The sequence below is a fragment of the Mizuhopecten yessoensis genome, unplaced genomic scaffold, assembly GCF_002113885.1.
Source record: "Mizuhopecten yessoensis strain PY_sf001 unplaced genomic scaffold, ASM211388v2 scaffold10829, whole genome shotgun sequence".
Taxonomy (NCBI): Eukaryota; Metazoa; Mollusca; class Bivalvia; order Pectinida; family Pectinidae; genus Mizuhopecten; species Mizuhopecten yessoensis.
Window position 1 is genome coordinate 1,355,092 of NW_018408742.1, and position 18,115 is coordinate 1,373,206.

The 18,115-nt window shown below is 35.0% G+C and overlaps 1 protein-coding gene across 16 annotated transcripts in view; it reads left to right on the forward strand.

Moving 5' to 3' along the window:
- The first annotated feature begins 3,382 nt into the window (after positions 1-3,382).
- Positions 3,383-18,115, forward strand: part of LOC110462727 (putative uncharacterized protein DDB_G0271606) — a 49,314-nt gene continuing 34,581 nt past the window's right edge. For 6 of the 16 annotated variants that reach the window (XM_021516841.1, XM_021516846.1, XM_021516849.1 and 3 more), the window contains exons 1-9: positions 3,383-3,660; positions 7,229-7,278; positions 7,674-7,727; positions 9,291-9,441; positions 11,217-11,299; positions 12,019-12,081; positions 12,633-12,695; positions 13,905-13,967; positions 17,839-17,910. In XM_021516841.1, the coding sequence (XP_021372516.1) occupies positions 3,480-3,660; positions 7,229-7,278; positions 7,674-7,727; positions 9,291-9,441; positions 11,217-11,299; positions 12,019-12,081; positions 12,633-12,695; positions 13,905-13,967; positions 17,839-17,910 (780 nt within the window). In that variant the 5' untranslated portion in view covers positions 3,383-3,479. Of the gene's footprint in view, positions 3,661-7,228; positions 7,279-7,673; positions 7,728-9,290; positions 9,442-11,216; positions 11,300-12,018; positions 12,082-12,632; positions 12,696-13,904; positions 13,968-16,533; positions 16,597-17,838; positions 17,911-18,115 lie in introns of all 16 variants that reach the window. The other 10 variants (XM_021516837.1, XM_021516835.1, XM_021516836.1 and 7 more) reach the window with 10 other exon arrangements.

Consider the following 18,115-nt stretch of genomic DNA (forward strand, 5'->3'; position numbering starts at 1 on the left):
ACCATCCCGACATCGGACATCGGAGCAAACAACGTAAAGACAATATATATCAAGTCTTGATATATTTCCCACAATTTCAACATCTCCCCGGCCATCATAACTCAAGTTTTTAACTTGCTTGAAGATTCCATTGCAATGAAAAGTACTTTTGGCGTCGATTGTAACGATATTGTAGTAAATAATAAAACATCATATTCAACATTTGATATAGCGCCCTATCTAGCTAACATAAGCCACTCTAAAGCGCTTTACAGTACATAGATATACAATTAATACAATTAGCATATACTGTAATACATTAATTAATTCAATTTTGAGGAATTCGCAGGAGCTGCCTTATCAGGCGCTAACTACTAGTCATATGCCACCTCGCTAATATCTCACTATGTGTGTATGCCTGCGTGTGTGCTGGAGATGTATTGTGTTCTGTTTTGTAGTGTGACCGTGCTTCCAACGGCATCTTTTTTATAGTGCCACCTCATTTGAATGATACAGCACAGATACCGCAACATCCACCCCAGACCATTTCATACTCCACCTGGGTTGTTGGAGTTGTCTGATATTCCATGCGTACGACGACTTCGAGGATCGAACCCCGGCCGTCTTCGTGGAAGGCCGAAGTGTTAAACACTCGACCAATCCGCCCATTTAACGCATTAGGCGGGCTGCAGATGGAAACCTGTCTGTATATAAGGGCATTCGTTTAAATGCTTTACAAAACATCGGAGCATTCATAATATAGTCCTCATTAACGGCAGTATATTGTACGAAGATTCCACGATGAACGCCGGAATATCATTTCCCTCGGCAGTCATCTTCCTAATCCAATGGTTCCGGTCACATTTCTTCACCTTAAGAAAAATGCAATGACACATTCTTTACCTGAGAATATGTCATGACAAACTTTCCTTGGCTAATGAGAAAAGTCATAACATACAGACAGGTAATTACTTAAATCTTACAAAGCGACTTTCATTCACGACGGAAATGCCAGGATTTCGAATCGGAAGAAAGCAATAATTCCAAACGGTGACAAAACTTGTTAGGTAAGACATGATATCGATTTTCACTAACGACAGACATTCATACTTTACATCCGTGCAATATGTCATCACAAAATGAAAGGCTCTGTACGCGCCATCTCGCGGATAATACCAGTAGACTATTTTGATCCTCTGATGTACATCAAAAGAACCGCGTGCCAGCATAATGACTTTGAAGTTAGATGTCGCTCCACTGGAATCTGATCTTCTAAAGAATGGCATCTTGTTTTTGTTGTTATATAGAAAAAAACACCTTCGTCCAATTAACAGCATGTGTGTTTAAGGCAACACGAGTTATATCCCTTGACAAATAATGTTAATGGATGGATACCACAGTATCAACCTGGTAATTAGTCCGTTTTGATACATGAAACCAATTAAAAAGCTATCTACGTGCCTACGATTTTGTCATGATTTATTCCAAGGGGCTACAGAAGGTAAGTGTATCGACATCGGTACATTTGGATGTCGAATGTGTTAACTAGTAAGCTGCAATGCACTCAAATCGCTGAACTTCTGAGTAAGAAACACGAAATCCGAGCATGCGAATTATATCAATTAGGAATTTTGGTCCAGCCTGTTGGTAAGTACACAAACAATGACCCAAAACCATAGTGCTAGCTATTGGAGTGTTGTGTTGATCAAAGAAGGGCTTAGCCTATCGTAGTTACTTAAGTCCTGTGCCCTTCGCTTGTGTAATGCTCTGCATAAAAGTGAAAAGACTGTCATACAGATATCCCAAATTAAATCCCTCGGATTCAATGTCTGTCGGTGTTAGCATCCCCAGATTCAGTTGCTGTGTTAGTGTAAACTTCTTCATTAAAATGTCTGTAGGAGTAAGCACCCACCGATTCAATATCTGTTGGTGTTAGAATAATCCCATTCAATAGCTGTTGGCGTTAAAATCATCCCTTTCAATATCTGTTGGCGTTAGAATCATCCCATTCAATGTCTGTTGGTGTTAGAATAATCCCATTCAATAGCTGTTGGCGTTAAAATCATCCCATTCAATATCTGTAGGCGGTTAAATCTTTCTACTCAATATCCGTCGTTATAAGCACCCCCCGATTAAATTTCTGTCCCATATATTCAATTTCTGTTCGTGTAAACGTCGTCCGAATCAATGTCTGTAGGAGTAAGCACCCATCGATTTGATTTCGGAATTTATGTTGGTGTTAGAATCTTTCCATTAAATTGATGTTGTTGTTGGTGTAAGCGTCTCCCATTTCAACGTCTTTTGGTGACGGGAGAGAAGTTTGTTCTCCTAACATTATCTTAGAAATCCAATGGTTTCGCTTCCAATACATGTATACATTCACTGTATCATTGGGATTTTGTATGATAAAATCAAAGTCACGCGCTTAGCTACTTGATTGGTTTTTTGTATAAAAACTGAAAAAGGAAAACGTGGTCAAATTTGCCAGTATGCTGTCGCGCGATTCATTAAGTCTACTGCAAAGTTGCCCGTTAAGAGACTTCAATTTCGTCATGACACATATTCTATGGGTGAAGAGAAGATATGTGTATCAAGGATTAGGATTGAGGATTAAGAAGATGTCCTATACATATGTACCATTGACACCACATCACTACGCGCTCGAAAAGTAGTCCCCATATGCCCTTCTCGTATGATAACTGACATATTTCTTCTTCTTCTTCTTCTTCTTCTTCTCTTGTTCTTGTTCTTGTTCTTCTTGTTCTTGTTCTTCTTCTTCTTCTTCTTCTTGTTCTTCTTCCTTTAATGAAGAATACTCTATCTAGAGTGTTGATATAACTAACACTTTCAAAATGACAGCATAAAAGTGAACTTACAAAATAGCTCCTAAACTACCTCGCTGGCTGATTCTATATAAGCTTTTATTGGAAGTTTATATCTTTTATTTATTTCCCATACTCTTTGGTAGATATATTGCGCTTCAAAGTTTGTCAAATTAGCCATGATTTTTTTTCAGACAAAAAAGTGGAGGAGTTATAGATATATCGTTTAATAAGTAAGCATGATTTTTGCTACTTTTTGTGTATCATATCATCGCCTGTTCACCAGTTGTATATTACATTTTAGCATGCTTTTATATATTTTTTCTTAATTAAAAACTATTATAGCTAGAAACAAGCTAACAATGCTCGCAAGTCTGAGTATCGATAAGTAGCACATTTACTCGCGTATATAATAGGAACAACATGTTTAGTCCGTTGTTAGCATGTCTTATTTACATCAAAACAGTCAACAGCATCGAGTTGACGTGGCAACACTATCCGACGCTGTAGTCGCCTAAAGCTGAGCTTTCTTGTCGTACCTGAGGAAGTCGATACAGGTACTTCTCCCAGAATGCCTTGCGATGACACGTCGCCATATTGTTTTGATGGTGATGATGAAAACGTGTCGTGTTGGCAGGCAGTCTTGACAAGCGACAGTGAGATCTGTGCTGTGCACAGATGAATAACATGAGTCGACGGAATGGCAACCTCCTCAAGGGTGTTGTGGTCTCTGCAACACTCTTGTGTGGTGTCTACTTTATTTATATTTTTAACAATACAAGCGGTAAACTGAAATCGACAGAACGAATTGCAGATAGGTACCGTCGGGAACAGGAATCTCTACGTACACAACTGCAAGGTATATTTCCAAAAACATACTCCGTATTTAGTTTATTTCATGCTGGTGTTTTTATTTTGATGACGCATTGATAAGCGGCATGCGTTTGTTTATTGTTCACGTGTTTTGCAGTGTTCTTTTGGAACATCATTTTGTAAACACTGACAGTCAAGGTGAGGAAGCAGGGTGTCGTCATGTGCGGCGAAGCGGAACACCTGTCAAGTCTTGCTGTCGTAATATAGTGTTTTCTAATTTTAGCATATCGATTCGAAGATAACGTACTTGTGTTTGGATAAGCTACAAAAGCATCAATACGTATTCACACACATAAATTATACTAAAACTCTTGCATAAAAAGCACAACACTAATTCAGACATTTGTAGTCAACAATGTCGGTGAGCGCGTCACCAGGGTCAGTGACAGCATACCTTGATACTTAATTCATCTCTAGACCTACTGAAAGTGGTCGTCCTAGGCCCGGTTATAAATGGAATAAGGACCAAAACTTAAAGCCCTGTCAATCTATGAACCTAAAAATACAGTAAATAGATGCAGAGGTGTCGAAAAACACCTTGCTCAATTTCTGGGACAACCAGTCTTCAAGAGCTGGATAGGGCAAATGCAAAATGATGGGATAAGTAGAATAGACTTTATTTACTCAAATCAAGGTGAATGAAGACTTGATTGAACTGCATGTAGTTTAGTGGGATATACACTGAAACAATTATGAAACAACAAGTTCCCTTCCTTGAGGGTGTGTCAAAGAAAAGCCCAATCCCAGGGTGATTTATTTCGGTTGTCCTACCTGAGGCTCTGCTGAGGGTTAGGTTTGTAAACAAGAGCATAATGTTCACCATTCACCTTTTAATGACGATCACGTTTGCCATTCACTTTTAATTAATTTATGACGTCACAATTTTGCGCATGCTATTCTGCCCCAGGCTATATCTCCCCTAGGGAGTGACAAGCTGATCTCTCTCAGCTAAAACAGGATACCTGTGAAGGCTGGGAGAAGACACACTCGCCTTTCACCAGGGCAGGTTGAACAAGAAAAAGTATGGGGTAATATAACCTGCCAGACCATGTGGAAGTTTGTTCGGGTACTCCGGTTTCCTCCCACATTAAGACCCCTGCACACTAACATCCGGGCCAACAAAAGTGATTAATATTAAACTTGCTTTATAATTAATGTATAATGAATCAAGTTCATATTATATATATCGCTACTTAGCTCATGTTAAGTTAATATTGTGTAAAGCTCTGAATCTCCAATTGCTGTAAGCGGTAAAATGGGGTATAGATAAATATATAAGACAACAATTTTGTAGAATTCAAGTCAAAATGTTAATGAATATCATTACTTTGAGATAAAGTGGTTTCTTAAATGTGGGCAAGCTTAAAGCATGAGTCCAAATATCTGCGGCCTGAAAATCAGTAAATTATATATATCAACTTCAAGGTACTGTGATCGAGCTAGGATCAGTAAATACAAAGGCATGGAAAAGTAGTTCCCATATACTGTACATGTAAATGCATATTAATTGTACAATATGTTTTAGGACATTATATTTACGTACTGGTTTCATGCTTTTCCTTTAGAACTCGACCAGATATTTAGAACCTACCGTATTGTTTAGTAATGGGACATACTAAAAGTTTGAAGATGATGGTTAAGGCTTGCCTTAATTTTTTTTTTACTTAAACACTGAGGGCAGACTTGGGAGAAATCTTATGACAAAAATATCCTATAACTGGACAGAATGCTACAAAACCGGAATAAAATTAGCCAGGCGTTAACAAAATGTGGTTTAGACAATATCAAGGAAGCCTATTGATCACAAAGCTTATTCTTTGACCAGCTGTGACTTTTACACTATTTGAAGGAAGCTTTTACAGTACTTACAAATCTTACATTATCGTGAAATAACTTAACATTTAAATTTACATCAACTGACACCAGGAAGGTAACTTACAGATATAGAAAACCATACATGCGTGTATTCTACAATTAGCTATTCATGCATTGTACAGCATGTGCTTAGTCCTAGACCCTGTACTATATTTTATGTAAAAGGTGCCATGTACAGGTACAAATATATGTAACTCCGGATCCATGTGTTTTAACTAGTTTCCACCATGGCACAGACTAAAAGAATCCTGTGTGATGTAGACAGAGATATCTCAACCAGAGGGTGAGATATGTTTTTAGCTTTAACACAAGGCTTTGCCGAGTGCTAATTTAAACCTAAAAAATATCTCATCCTGAGGGTGGAGATATCTCTGTCTACATCACACAGGAGTGATTGATTATTTTTCTCCCACATTTTCAGACCGTATCAATGCCTTCACTGCAAAGTTGTATTTTTGACCCCAATGCACAGTTCTATCATCAATTCTTCCCTTTTCACCATTTTTTCCTACGGTAACACATTCGCCTATTGTTAACTGTTGGAATGCTGAGCTTGCCATATTTTGTTAACGTGTATTATACGTGTGTGTAAAAAGTGATATGTAATCGGTTTTGCTAAAAGTGCACAGGGTCACAGGTCATGTCGAAAGAAGTGCGTTGTCTGTGACGTAATAACGCGTGTCAGCTGTCTTGATCGAGGTAGATCAAGACAGGTTTATCTTTTCCCTACCAAAAACGGGAATGTACCTGTGAAGTGTGGGAGAAATGAATATCTATATCTTACTCTTACATTGAACTCCCCAGTAATAAAGCAGTACATCAAATGCATTTTATTTCTGATAGATTACATTGGTCACTCTTATTGGCAGATAATGTTACATATCGCAAAATTTTTTGTTCAAAATTCTTGAGTACAGCTCCCTTTTGATAGTAGAAGTTGCCTCGCAACTACCAAAACCAAACAGACAACTTCATTTCTGGAAATAAAAAAATGTGAGACGGAAAAATCTAGAATTTAAATAACATCATAGGCATTCATTCATTTTTCTTTTCTTTTCGAAAACTCCCTAGAGGCACCCTTATTACAACAGGCATCCTTTGTATGGCAAATATTTACTTTTACTAAAGATTTTTCAAAAATAAATTTGTACAGTCAATAAGGACTTAAATTGCTTGATGGCTTAGTGATCAAAGGTGAACAATAATGAATACATTGATCATTTTTGTTCTCAGGTATACAAATTCCTGATTGATAATCATGCTAATTAACTCATTCACCCCTGATATTTCATAATGAACTATTCCAACCTTTAAATTGGAAGAGTTCAAATGTGTCTTAATTTAGGGGTGAATGAGTTAGACATGGGTTTGCATTAATATTTTGCCAAATTTTTCACTTTTTGTAAATATAGATAAACCTACTTTTTCATATGGTAATTTTTTCCAGTATTACTGCAGGGTTTTCCAGAAATAGTACTTGTGTAAACAGAGAAACATTTTTGATATTTCCTTGAGCCCTTATTTATATAGAGCAACTATCAATATAGTCAAAAATGATCTGGAGACATACAAAAATGTAGAAGTAATAAGCTACTGTAGTTGGCTGATTGTATTCAATGTTATGTTATTGTAACGCTTTAAAATATTTTGGATCACAGCTATTATTCTTGTTTTTACAGAATTAACAGCAGCTAAAGATGATATGCATCAGAGGAGTGAAAATGAAAAAGTGGGTATACTAATCTAATTTTATATAGGCAATATCTTTATTACAACATTTACATGATTTTCTCCATTTAAATTCCAATTGGTTCAATCACCCATTGGATATAACTTACTCATTTCATTCTTAAAATAACATCATAAAATTTGTTGACATTAAATATAAGATTGCATATAGCGAGAGTGTTTTAATGGGCAAATATGTCGAAATTAAAGATTTGTTAACATCAATTGACAAGTAGAATTTTTAATGATAAAATATTCAGTCCTGTTCAGTGTATGAAATATATGATATATATTTGTGTTTTCAACCAAAGACTAACTTGCTAAAATCCATGTTTACAGTAGTTTTAATGTTTCGTAATCAATACCACTGCAGTAATTTATTTACTTTTTTTTCAGAAAGAATTTATTAACCGTTTAAATACATTGAATCAACATCATAAAATGCTTAAGGTAAGTTGAAACAGTAGTTTTCACCACTTTTCTCAAAAACTATTGGGCAGATTTTAACAAACCTTCACATGAATATTCTTGAATGGAAGGCAAGGTGCAAATGTCATTTCGTTTTTAGATCAGTGATCCAACATGGCCACCACAACCCCTGAATGGTTGAAATTTTTTGAAAGTTTTGTATGTATGTTACATGGTAGTGCAATATCAATATGGCAGCTTCTGTTTTCAGATTTGACAAAATGGCCTCCAAAAACTGTTCTCATTTTGGCCAAAATTTAGGTACTGACTGATCTCATTCAAATTTGATACATTTTGTAGGTACCATAGGAGTATAATGGTGCTGGTAACATTACTTTAACCCTTTCACCCCTATGTCACTTAAGTAGACTCTTCCATGCATTGATATGGATGAGTCCATTATGGTCTACAGTGGTGAAAGGGTTAGCTTCCATTTGTATATAATTTGTGGTAGTTATGGGAACTTTTCATAATGGTCCCTTTTTATACCCCCACAACGAAGTTAGGGGAGTACTGTCTGTCAGTCTCACCGGACGGAAAACTCCTCCTTAAGTAATTTTAATTTGGGATTAAGACCCTTTTTATACGCCCGTCAAATTTGACGGGAGTATTATTGTATGGCATTGTCCGTCAGTCCGTCCGGTGTAAAATTTTGTTCCAAAAGTTATTGCCCTTTGTTCATTTCAGTATTTGATTTTTTGTCTGGAGATCTTCTACATTTTTTGACAGATTTTTTTGAAACTTAGTAGGCTAAATAATCATGATATATTGTTGTGTGTCCTTGAAAAGAACTTTGATTTGACGATTTTTGCGAAAGTTATTGCCCTTTGTTCATTTCAGTATTTGATTTTTTTTATCCGGAGATTTTCTCTTACATTTTTATAGCATGTCAGCTATGATGCAGATCTTATTTCAATGTAAGAAAGTATATAACACTATATGGCATTCGGCGGGCGTATATTGTTCCACCCCGCGGTACTCTTGTTGATGGAGTTATGCCCCTTTGTGCGAAATACTTGTCCATGCAACTCCTCTTTAACCAAAAGGTTTTATTGAAACTTTGCATGAATGATCGGTATCTTATGTAGTAGTGCTTTGGCATTTTAATTTGGGATTTCGACCCTTTTTGGTGGAGTTATGCCCCTAGGGATATTTGCATTCAGTTATTTTTGTGGAGGTTTTGACCCTTTAACAAAAATATTATTTATCCTGCTAAATACGTTGAAGTATAACTCTCAAATATACATAACATGGCAAAAGCAGGGATATTAGTCAGCCATCCTGGCGACAGCTCTAGTACAATCAGTACTTATAATTATTAGTTCTAGAAGAAGTTGACCATTAATTGAAAAATTCCAGCACAATTAAGCAGTTCACAAGCAATGTATATTCGTTTACTACAAATTGTTTCATTACACATTTGCTCAGGAGTGTATTGTTTAAAGGGTAATCTTAGAAATAATTATATGCAATAACTTAAGGATTTGTAGTATGTCAGTCTTAATTATTTTGGAATTATTATTGATTGTTTTTCCTTCTCCACAGAGTCAGCATGATGATCTACAAGCAGATTACAGCCGACTACAGTCAGAGAAGGAGAAGGACAAGGAAGATACAAAACTACAGGAAGATCAGAGAAACCAGGAGTATATGCAGCTTAAACAGGAAAAAGAATTAGAAATCTCAAGTTTACGGGGTAAGTAGGTCAAGCTTCTAAATATAGTTCTTCATCTTCATATATTAATCCTTCCTCCGTCAATATTGACGATTATGGATTTGTTAAGGTCTTGTGCTGTAATGCGTCGTTATGTAAAGTTGTTTTTTTCCATTTGCTATAGGATAAAAACAGGTTAAAAGCAGTGAGTGTTAGTTGTGTTGTTGGTTTTGTATATGTTCGATTATGTTATACAGTATGTGGTGCATGTCCTGAATTCTGCTAGTGTTTCTGATTGGATGATTGTTTTGGGTAGGAGGTTCCACTGTGTTATGGTGTATAGGAAGAATGAGTGTCTGTATGTGTCTTTGGGTGTGTAGACATGTCTGTAACTAGGGTCGTGTCCTTGAGGTGTTCTGGTGTCTGCGGGGATGAGATTGTTAGTGTGTATTGCTACTTGTTGGTGTTCTATTTTGTAGAGAAGAATAATGTGTGTTCTTACTCTGTGTGTGTGTAGTGTTGGCCATTGTAAGTTGTGTATCATATCTGTGACTGAGCTTGTGTTATGGTATTTGTTTAGGATGACACGTATCGTGCTGTTCTCCGTTGTACTTTTTCTAATTGATTTATGTTATTTGTGTAATGAGGGTCCAAAACTGAAGAGAAGTATTCAGGTTTTTGTCTTACAATGGCCTTATATGCATGTTCTTTTATGTGTGGTGAATTTATTTTTAGGTTGCGTTTCAGAAAGCCCAGCGATTTATGTGTTTGTCCCATTTTAAGTTGTTTTGAAGTGTAATGCCTAGATATTTGTTTGAAGTCAAAGATTCTAGTGTGTGCATTGGTGTTTAATTTGTGTGCGTTTTGGTGATATAGTGAGTATGGTGCATTTGTCTGGGTGAAATTTCATGAGCCAGTCCTCTTCCCATTTACTAGCTGCACCTAAATCTGTTTGTACAATGTAGTTTTGTTGTATCCTCTTTGTTGTTGATTGTTTTATATAGTATGCTGTCATCTGCAAAAAGTCTTAGTGTACTTTGTGATATGTATTCGGGGAAGTCGTTGATGTATATGAGGAAGAGGACTGGTCCCAAACAGGTTCCTTGAGGTACTCCAGATGTTACTGGGATTTTTTCGGAGTGTTTGCCCTCTAGTACTACTGTTTGAGTGCTTTATGATGATAGGAAGTCTGTGATCCAGGTTAGTGCACGTGGTTCCAGTGATGCCGAAATGTTTTAGTTTGTACTGTAGGTGTTTGTGTGTGACTTTGTCAAAGGCTTTGGCAAAGTCCATTATGATAATGTCTGTTTGTTTGTTGTTGTTGTGGTTCTGTGCGAGGTCTTGTATGAATGTTATAAGTTGTGTTTCGCAAGATGTTGATGTGCGGAAGCCATGTTGTAGGTCATGCAGTATTTTGTTGTCATCTAAGTGTTTCATGGTTGCACTTGTGATGATCTGTGCTAGAAGTTTGAAAATGAGTTAAATTGTATGTAAATACTCTCTGGTCTTTTTATGATTAAAAAAAAAGTGTTAAGTCTGAATTTTGTCTTTACATAATACACATCATGTCATCTTCTCAATTTAAAAAAAGTTAATTCCTGTGTTGGGGTAGTATGAATAAGTTAAAGCATTAGTAGCATAGACCCAGTTGTATGCAGCATTGGTTACAATGTTTTGTACACAGGTTGTGAATAATTTCCAAATAAAAAAATACAGATGAATTTTTGTGAAAAATCAAAAATAGTTTTATAGTACATTTTTGTGCTTGATTGTTATGTTTTTAAGACAACATGTTATACTGTTGGCTGTTTTGACAGATCAACTAGCCAATCTGGGCAGAGATAAGGAGGATTTGACGGAACAAGTAACCAAGTTGGTTGGTCAACTCAAGGACAGTCAGGTATGACATAATCTTTATTATCAGTTATAGTGATGATTACCACAGAGAAAACCTTATCGTTCATTCCTGTGGAAATCGTATGTGAACTGATCTAGATTGGAGGTGTAGATGTAGTAACTCTGCTTTAGTCTGTTACTTCTCCTAGAAATATTTGCTGTTTTTCCTTTTTAAACTTTTTTTGGTACTTTCTTTCACTATATTTCTGATTAAGAAACAATTTTGTGAGCAGCACTCTTAAGTCGTCTAAGGAAAAAAATGAAGGTTTGTTAAATATTACTTGTCCAGTACTGCAGGCTATGACACTTGTTCTCTACTCTGGCATAAGCAATTTAAAAATATAGTGAGCAGCACTCTAAGTTGTCTAAGAAAAAAATGATGGTTTAGTTAAATATTACTTGTCCCTTACTGCAGGCTATGACCCTTGTTCTCCACTCTGGCATAAGCAATTTTCAATTGGGGAAAACCCCCCAAAAGTTCTTTAAAATAAGAATGAGCTGAACTGTAAATAAAACATTTTTGATTTTTTTGTTTTTTTGGAGGTTTAAATTTGTTTATTGGTGGTTGTTCTATTTATTTTTCTTTCTTTGATGAACAGATGTGACTACACAATCTGCTATAACTGTTACATATATATATATATATATGCTATATTCCTTGATTGCTATTTCTTTGATTTCCACTCGCTGTTCTCACCACTCCTACTTTCTTACACTGAGTAGAAACAGCAGGGCCTAGAGCAGGCAGAGAGAGTGAATCTAGAGCGGCAGGTTCAGCAGATCAAGGTTTAGTTTTAGTTTTAACCTTTCCTTTGGTGAGCAGGTGCTTTATTATCAAAGACAAACCCTTGCACAAACACTATCAAGATACTCTAAAAAAGTGATCATTATATATATTTGACCCTTTTACTTTAACTGCTGGGCTGCAACATTGGTGAGAAAATAGAAAATGTGGATCTCCACACCAATGTTTTTGTAACAAATACACATTTGGTGTTATAACTTTTTTATGATGTGAGACAAGTTGACATGAGGATTTGCTTACCCATGTCCTGCAGTTAAAGTAAAATGGTCTATTATGTATGTCTTTTAATTATTATAAAAATCAGATCAGATAGTTTGGATATGTTTAAATCGGATGAATGTAGAAAAATAAAGATATGGCAAAACTAAAACTAATTGCACACATATGAAGATATTTTCCTGTTGAAGACTAATGTAAAGATTTCAATCAAATATGTGATAATGTTAGATATTATTTCCATTAACAATATCTGAATAAAATGCAAGAACATGTGATGTGTAAGAAAAAATTGACCATATATTGCTGCACACAGACACAAGTTGATACAGGTGTAAGGGAGAGAACTGGACTTGAGATGCAGATTGAAGAAGTAAAGGTGTAGATTTAGTTAATTCTTCCTTGTTTTCCCTGTGCTCTTGGACTTTCTTACGCTCAACTCATAATCTGATTAAAATCAAATCCTTTGTTTCATTACTCATTGATATGTGTACTTCAATATTGAAGCTGACTGAAAGTGAATTAACCCTTTCACCCCTATGTAACTTCAGTAGACTCTACCATGCATTGTCTGGATGAATCCATTATGGTCTACAGGGGAGAAAGGGTTAAGGTCCATGTTTAAGGGACCTGTTATTCAAAACCTGGATGATCACATATATATAGATAAACACATGTGTTTTCAAATACACAGAATTTCAAAGGACGTCATACTCCTTGGCTATAGTATACGTACATGTCATTTCAATTTCTTATGAGATGCTTCATGTTATCGGATCCTAATTAAAGCTTAGCGCATTTTACAAATATATGAATATGAATTGAGCAAGGGATTTGATTGTAGTCACTACAACAGAGTCACTGCCTTCTATGGTGCCTATATATCCTCTTGTCCTAAATCAAGTATTTTTTTTTCTTAACCTCCTTTTTCCTTGGGAAGAGTGGTTACTTTATCCTTCCTGTAATCCTTTCTATAAAACTTGACTTTCTATAAATGCCACTCTTTACCATAATACATCCCTGCGGTGAAATTATGCCTATAACCTCTTGTAGATAGAGTCCCTTGTATATCATCGTCCCCTATAACTCCTTCCTCCTATGTGCATGGTCCAATGTACTTTCATTCCCCTGTAACTATCCATCCTCCTCTAGTCTATTGTTTATTGCCCTGCAATTTTTTTTCCTATGAACTAAATAGATCTTATGCCATACCGCTGAGTCCGTCATCAGTCATTAATTTCTTATTACCCATGTAGCTACTTGTTCTGAACTATTTACCAGATTCATACCATGGACACAATTGACCTTTAATTTGCATCATTTTAAGGAACAATTTTGAGTTAATGCGTTTATCCTAGAAAGATGCATACAATATTTAAATTTGAAACATATCTTTACATACCATACCTATAGCTACTAAAGCCTATTGTAGTTTCAGATTGTCTTTTAAAATGAATTGTGCTATTTACCAGATACGTATTATATAAGAGCCATATAACTTAGGTCTTTTATTTTATTTTATTTTCTTTTAGAATTATTAATGCATGTAATTTCCCACATTTTCATTATCATTTATGCCTTTCCTTAGCAACAACTTAACTTAGATCGGGCAGTGAAAAGGAACCTAGAGAAGCAGAATGCTGCTATGAAGGTTTTACATTAGTTATCTCCCTTGTTGTTGGTGTAGGTGCTTGACCTTTGTTACTGACGCCAGTAAACCTGTTCTTGGATTAGCTAATGGAAAGGTTCAGTGTGTGGATCAGTGTTGCTTTCATGGATCTGGAACAAGTTTTCTCTCATTTGCATAACTTGTTTTGAAACACTCTTGAATCCTTTTATCTCACGGATGTCAAATAAGTAATCTTTATAAAAAAGCAAAATTTTATGATAATTTTATGACATGATAATAACTGCTTCATGTATTGCAAGTGTGTTTCAGTTTCTCATAAACATCTTTAACTTACCGTACCTGATTTCAATCGGTGAAAAAATGACATCACAGATAATGATATATAATGTAGATCTAAAGAAGTACTGATACATCATAGTGTACGTATGTGTGTGATAGTTTTCAAAGTTCATGGTAATTTGCAAAGTTCATAGTTTGAAGTTTTATTTGACATTCCTGGTGAAGGCTGGCTTTATGTCCCTTAATACTTATTATCTCACCTTAATACTTATTATCTCCCCTTGATATTGATTCCCTTCCCTTCATACATCTTAGCAGGGGTGTAATATTCCACTTACCAGTGACAACCAGTTTCAGTGTTCAGACAAGTTGCAAAAAGGTTGCTCACTAGAATAGTTTCTTAAACATATATATTTGCATTGGTTTCCCTGTTCCTACCTGAACTAGATGTGAATAAATGATTAACTTAACTGGCTGTATTTAGTTTAGTAAAATACACTCAAACAATTATGAAACAAACAAAAATTCATGAAAAAAACAACTTAATTCTTGTTTTTTTTGGGGGAAAATTTGTCAATAGAATATTAGCAGTCTTTTCATCAATTCAGATGATTTTTCAGACGACTTTTAGGCTGATGAAAATAACTGCAACTCCAGCTATATTGTACAATAGGGATAACTTAAAGATTTACTTACATATTGAATGACTATATGTACTATTTAACACCCGAGGGACATCGTTTTGGGTTTATCAAACAGGAAGTTGCATTGGTGTGACTAATTACCAGACAGATCGATATCTGGACCAAGATTTCGGGAATAAAAAATAAAAAATAGGTTAAGGAAATGTAAATGAATCAATCAAGCAATCAATAAATCACTGCAATTAAATAGTAAATAATCCATATTATAATATTTGCAGTTATTTAGAAGAAAAAAAAACTCCTAGAATATGTCATGAACAGTTGTTTACAAAATTGTTTGGGTTATATGATATGCATTTTATGGGACAAGTAGAAACTATTTGGGCAAAAGGATTTCTAAGGTCTCCTTGCCTGTTGCTAGTGCTTTGAAATTTGTTTACACCCCTGCTTCGATTAAGAGCTAGTTTACATGTTGTATGGTAATCTACTACAATACACATGAAGCCCGATTGTTGTCTGAGAAATGTTAGTGCTAGAACTCGGGTGTGTGGGCCAATATGGACCTGAATCAGGTACTTAATGAATAAACTTTGTCAGAATTGTATATTGGCAAGTGTATACATGACTGTACAGTATATGGCATTTAAAAATTTCATTGAAAAGATTTTCTTGTCACAAAATACAAAAGAATTCCATCAGAATAAGTATTTTTTTAAATAATCCAGCTTCTAGCTTCCAAAACTCTACATAATGAAGCCATATCAAATAAGGTGTTGCTCTCATATCTGGAGTATATCATTCTTTTCTTGCATATCTTTATCATAAATTATATACGCAATTGTGTTCTGGTTAAAATAATTTTTAAAATGTTGGCTGTATATACATGTACATGTTCAAATGTATTGTAGCAATATTTAACAATCAAACATAGTAGGTGTATTAATATCAAAGTGTTTGAAATATTTTAATTGATGAAGGCACATACATGCTGTAAACCTTCATATCTTAGCAGCAATCAGATTTAAGCAACAAATGTACACACAACATAATTTATAAAGTGTTCACCAACTCTGAAAGTGCTAACTTATGTGCAGCACCAACAATTTTAGACATGCTGTATATAATTAGAATATATCCAACTGTATGCAGTCACAATGAGAGGATCCTATATTTGTGTATGAGACTCAAAATGATCCCCTGAAATTTTATAATGAACTATTCCAACCATTGAATTGGAAAAGTTCAAATGTGTTTTGAGGGGCACCGGTGAATGAGTTAAACTGTCCTATGTCATTAGACATTCATGTATATATATATATATATATGATAAAGAATCACTGTTGTCATATATTTTGTGTTCATTTTCTAGGTACATTTTCTAGGTACATTTTGCTATTTCAGGCATCAAGACAGAAGTAATTTCATTTTTTGGGCGTTGGTCTATGTACTCAACTGTTTAACTATTATTTGAAATGCTTTAAGCTTTGATATTGAAGTCAAATTATTTATAATGTTTTTCATCACAGCTAATTTTCATTTGCAGGATGCTTGCTGCAGATCAACTTGTGTTTATCTGAAATGTATCAATAAAAAGAATTCAAATGAAAAGAACATATTGTATAAGGCATATATTTTTCACACATTACTATAACAATTATTTTCAGCAAACACTCTTCCAGTATGATAACAACTTTCAGTTTGTGCGACAGCAGATACAGCAGTACCAGGTTCTACTTTCTCTTTCCATTATATTTACATGAGGTTCACAAACATACATAATACGTAGCTGCACATGTGGTCTGCTAGCTGTACAGCTTGTCTAGTGACCATTGATACGGTATAAGGACACAGGCACATAATAACATTTATATATATGAGTATGCGGGTGAAATGATTAACCATAGTGACTATTTATATTTTATTGCGGCATTTCTCCTCGGTTCATGAAATTTCATTCCTGTGTACGTCCTGTATACTCACAGTGATCTCTTGGTCGGTACTAGGAGATCTAGCTTTGTTATAGATAGTTATAAACAAATGCAGTTTAGAATACCTTCATGCATGTACAAATCTGTACTTAAAATATTTTGAGTTTCATACTGCAGAAAAAAAATTGAAGAGCTATTTTTAATAGATCTTCATTTACATGTAACCTATATTATTTGGCATTACATTAGATATCATAGGTTGCTTAAAAATGAAACAAAATTACTGTATTGTACTGAAAGTATCTAACCATTAAAAGGTTGCACCGGTCCACAGTAGGAACCATGTAGCCTATATTATTTGGCATTACATTAGATATCATAGGTTGCTTAAAAATAAAACAAATTTCTGATCGAAGCAAAATTACTGTATTGTACTGAAAGTATCTAACCATTAAGGTTGCACCGGTCCACAGTAGGTACCATATCCCGAAGAAGCTATAGGTTCATCATTTCACTCATATCACTTGAATGACCACCACAGACACTTCTTTTATCAGTGCATGTTTACAAAATGTAGTAAATGCCAGCACCACTTGTACATATAGGTATGCATGAGGCAATCAGGAACTTGGGAAGGCGTGAATCAAACTAAAATTCTGAATTTCTAGATTTTATCCAACAAATGCAGATTCATGAAATCATAACAATTTGGGAAATAGAAAACGCAAATATCACTGGATATCTTTTTCAGGAAAGCCAGTTTAACAGAATTGCGTTACAGTAATTTAAATTCTAAATCAATTGGAAATGTACATCCGTGTAGGACATTCAGAAGAGGCTACTTGTGTCCTGCTATATATGTTGGTCATACTACATTTGTGCATATTGACAAACACTGATGATAAAATCATTTTACAGTATTAACATAAATCAATTTGTTTTTATTACAGACATGAAAGTAATAGTTGATAGCGGGTTGAAGAAAAAAACAATATTTATAATAACATATCCATTCTTCTTATCATGTGTGTTATTTTACAGGACAAATTCTACTCAGAACAGACTGTGATTGCACAGTTAGAACAACGATTGAAAAACTTGGAAAGCGAAAAGGTGCCATTTTGATGTGATCACTAATCACATTTTTCATTCATCTAGCTAGATTAAAGATGGGTTCCAGCTGGTTTTCGTCAATCATTACTACCAATAACTGCCAAAGTGAGAGAAAATTGAAACGAGAAGTGCTGATATGATAAAAAAAACGACTTTACATAATTTATCACACTTTTGATTTCACGGCAAGGTAAACCCCAGAACC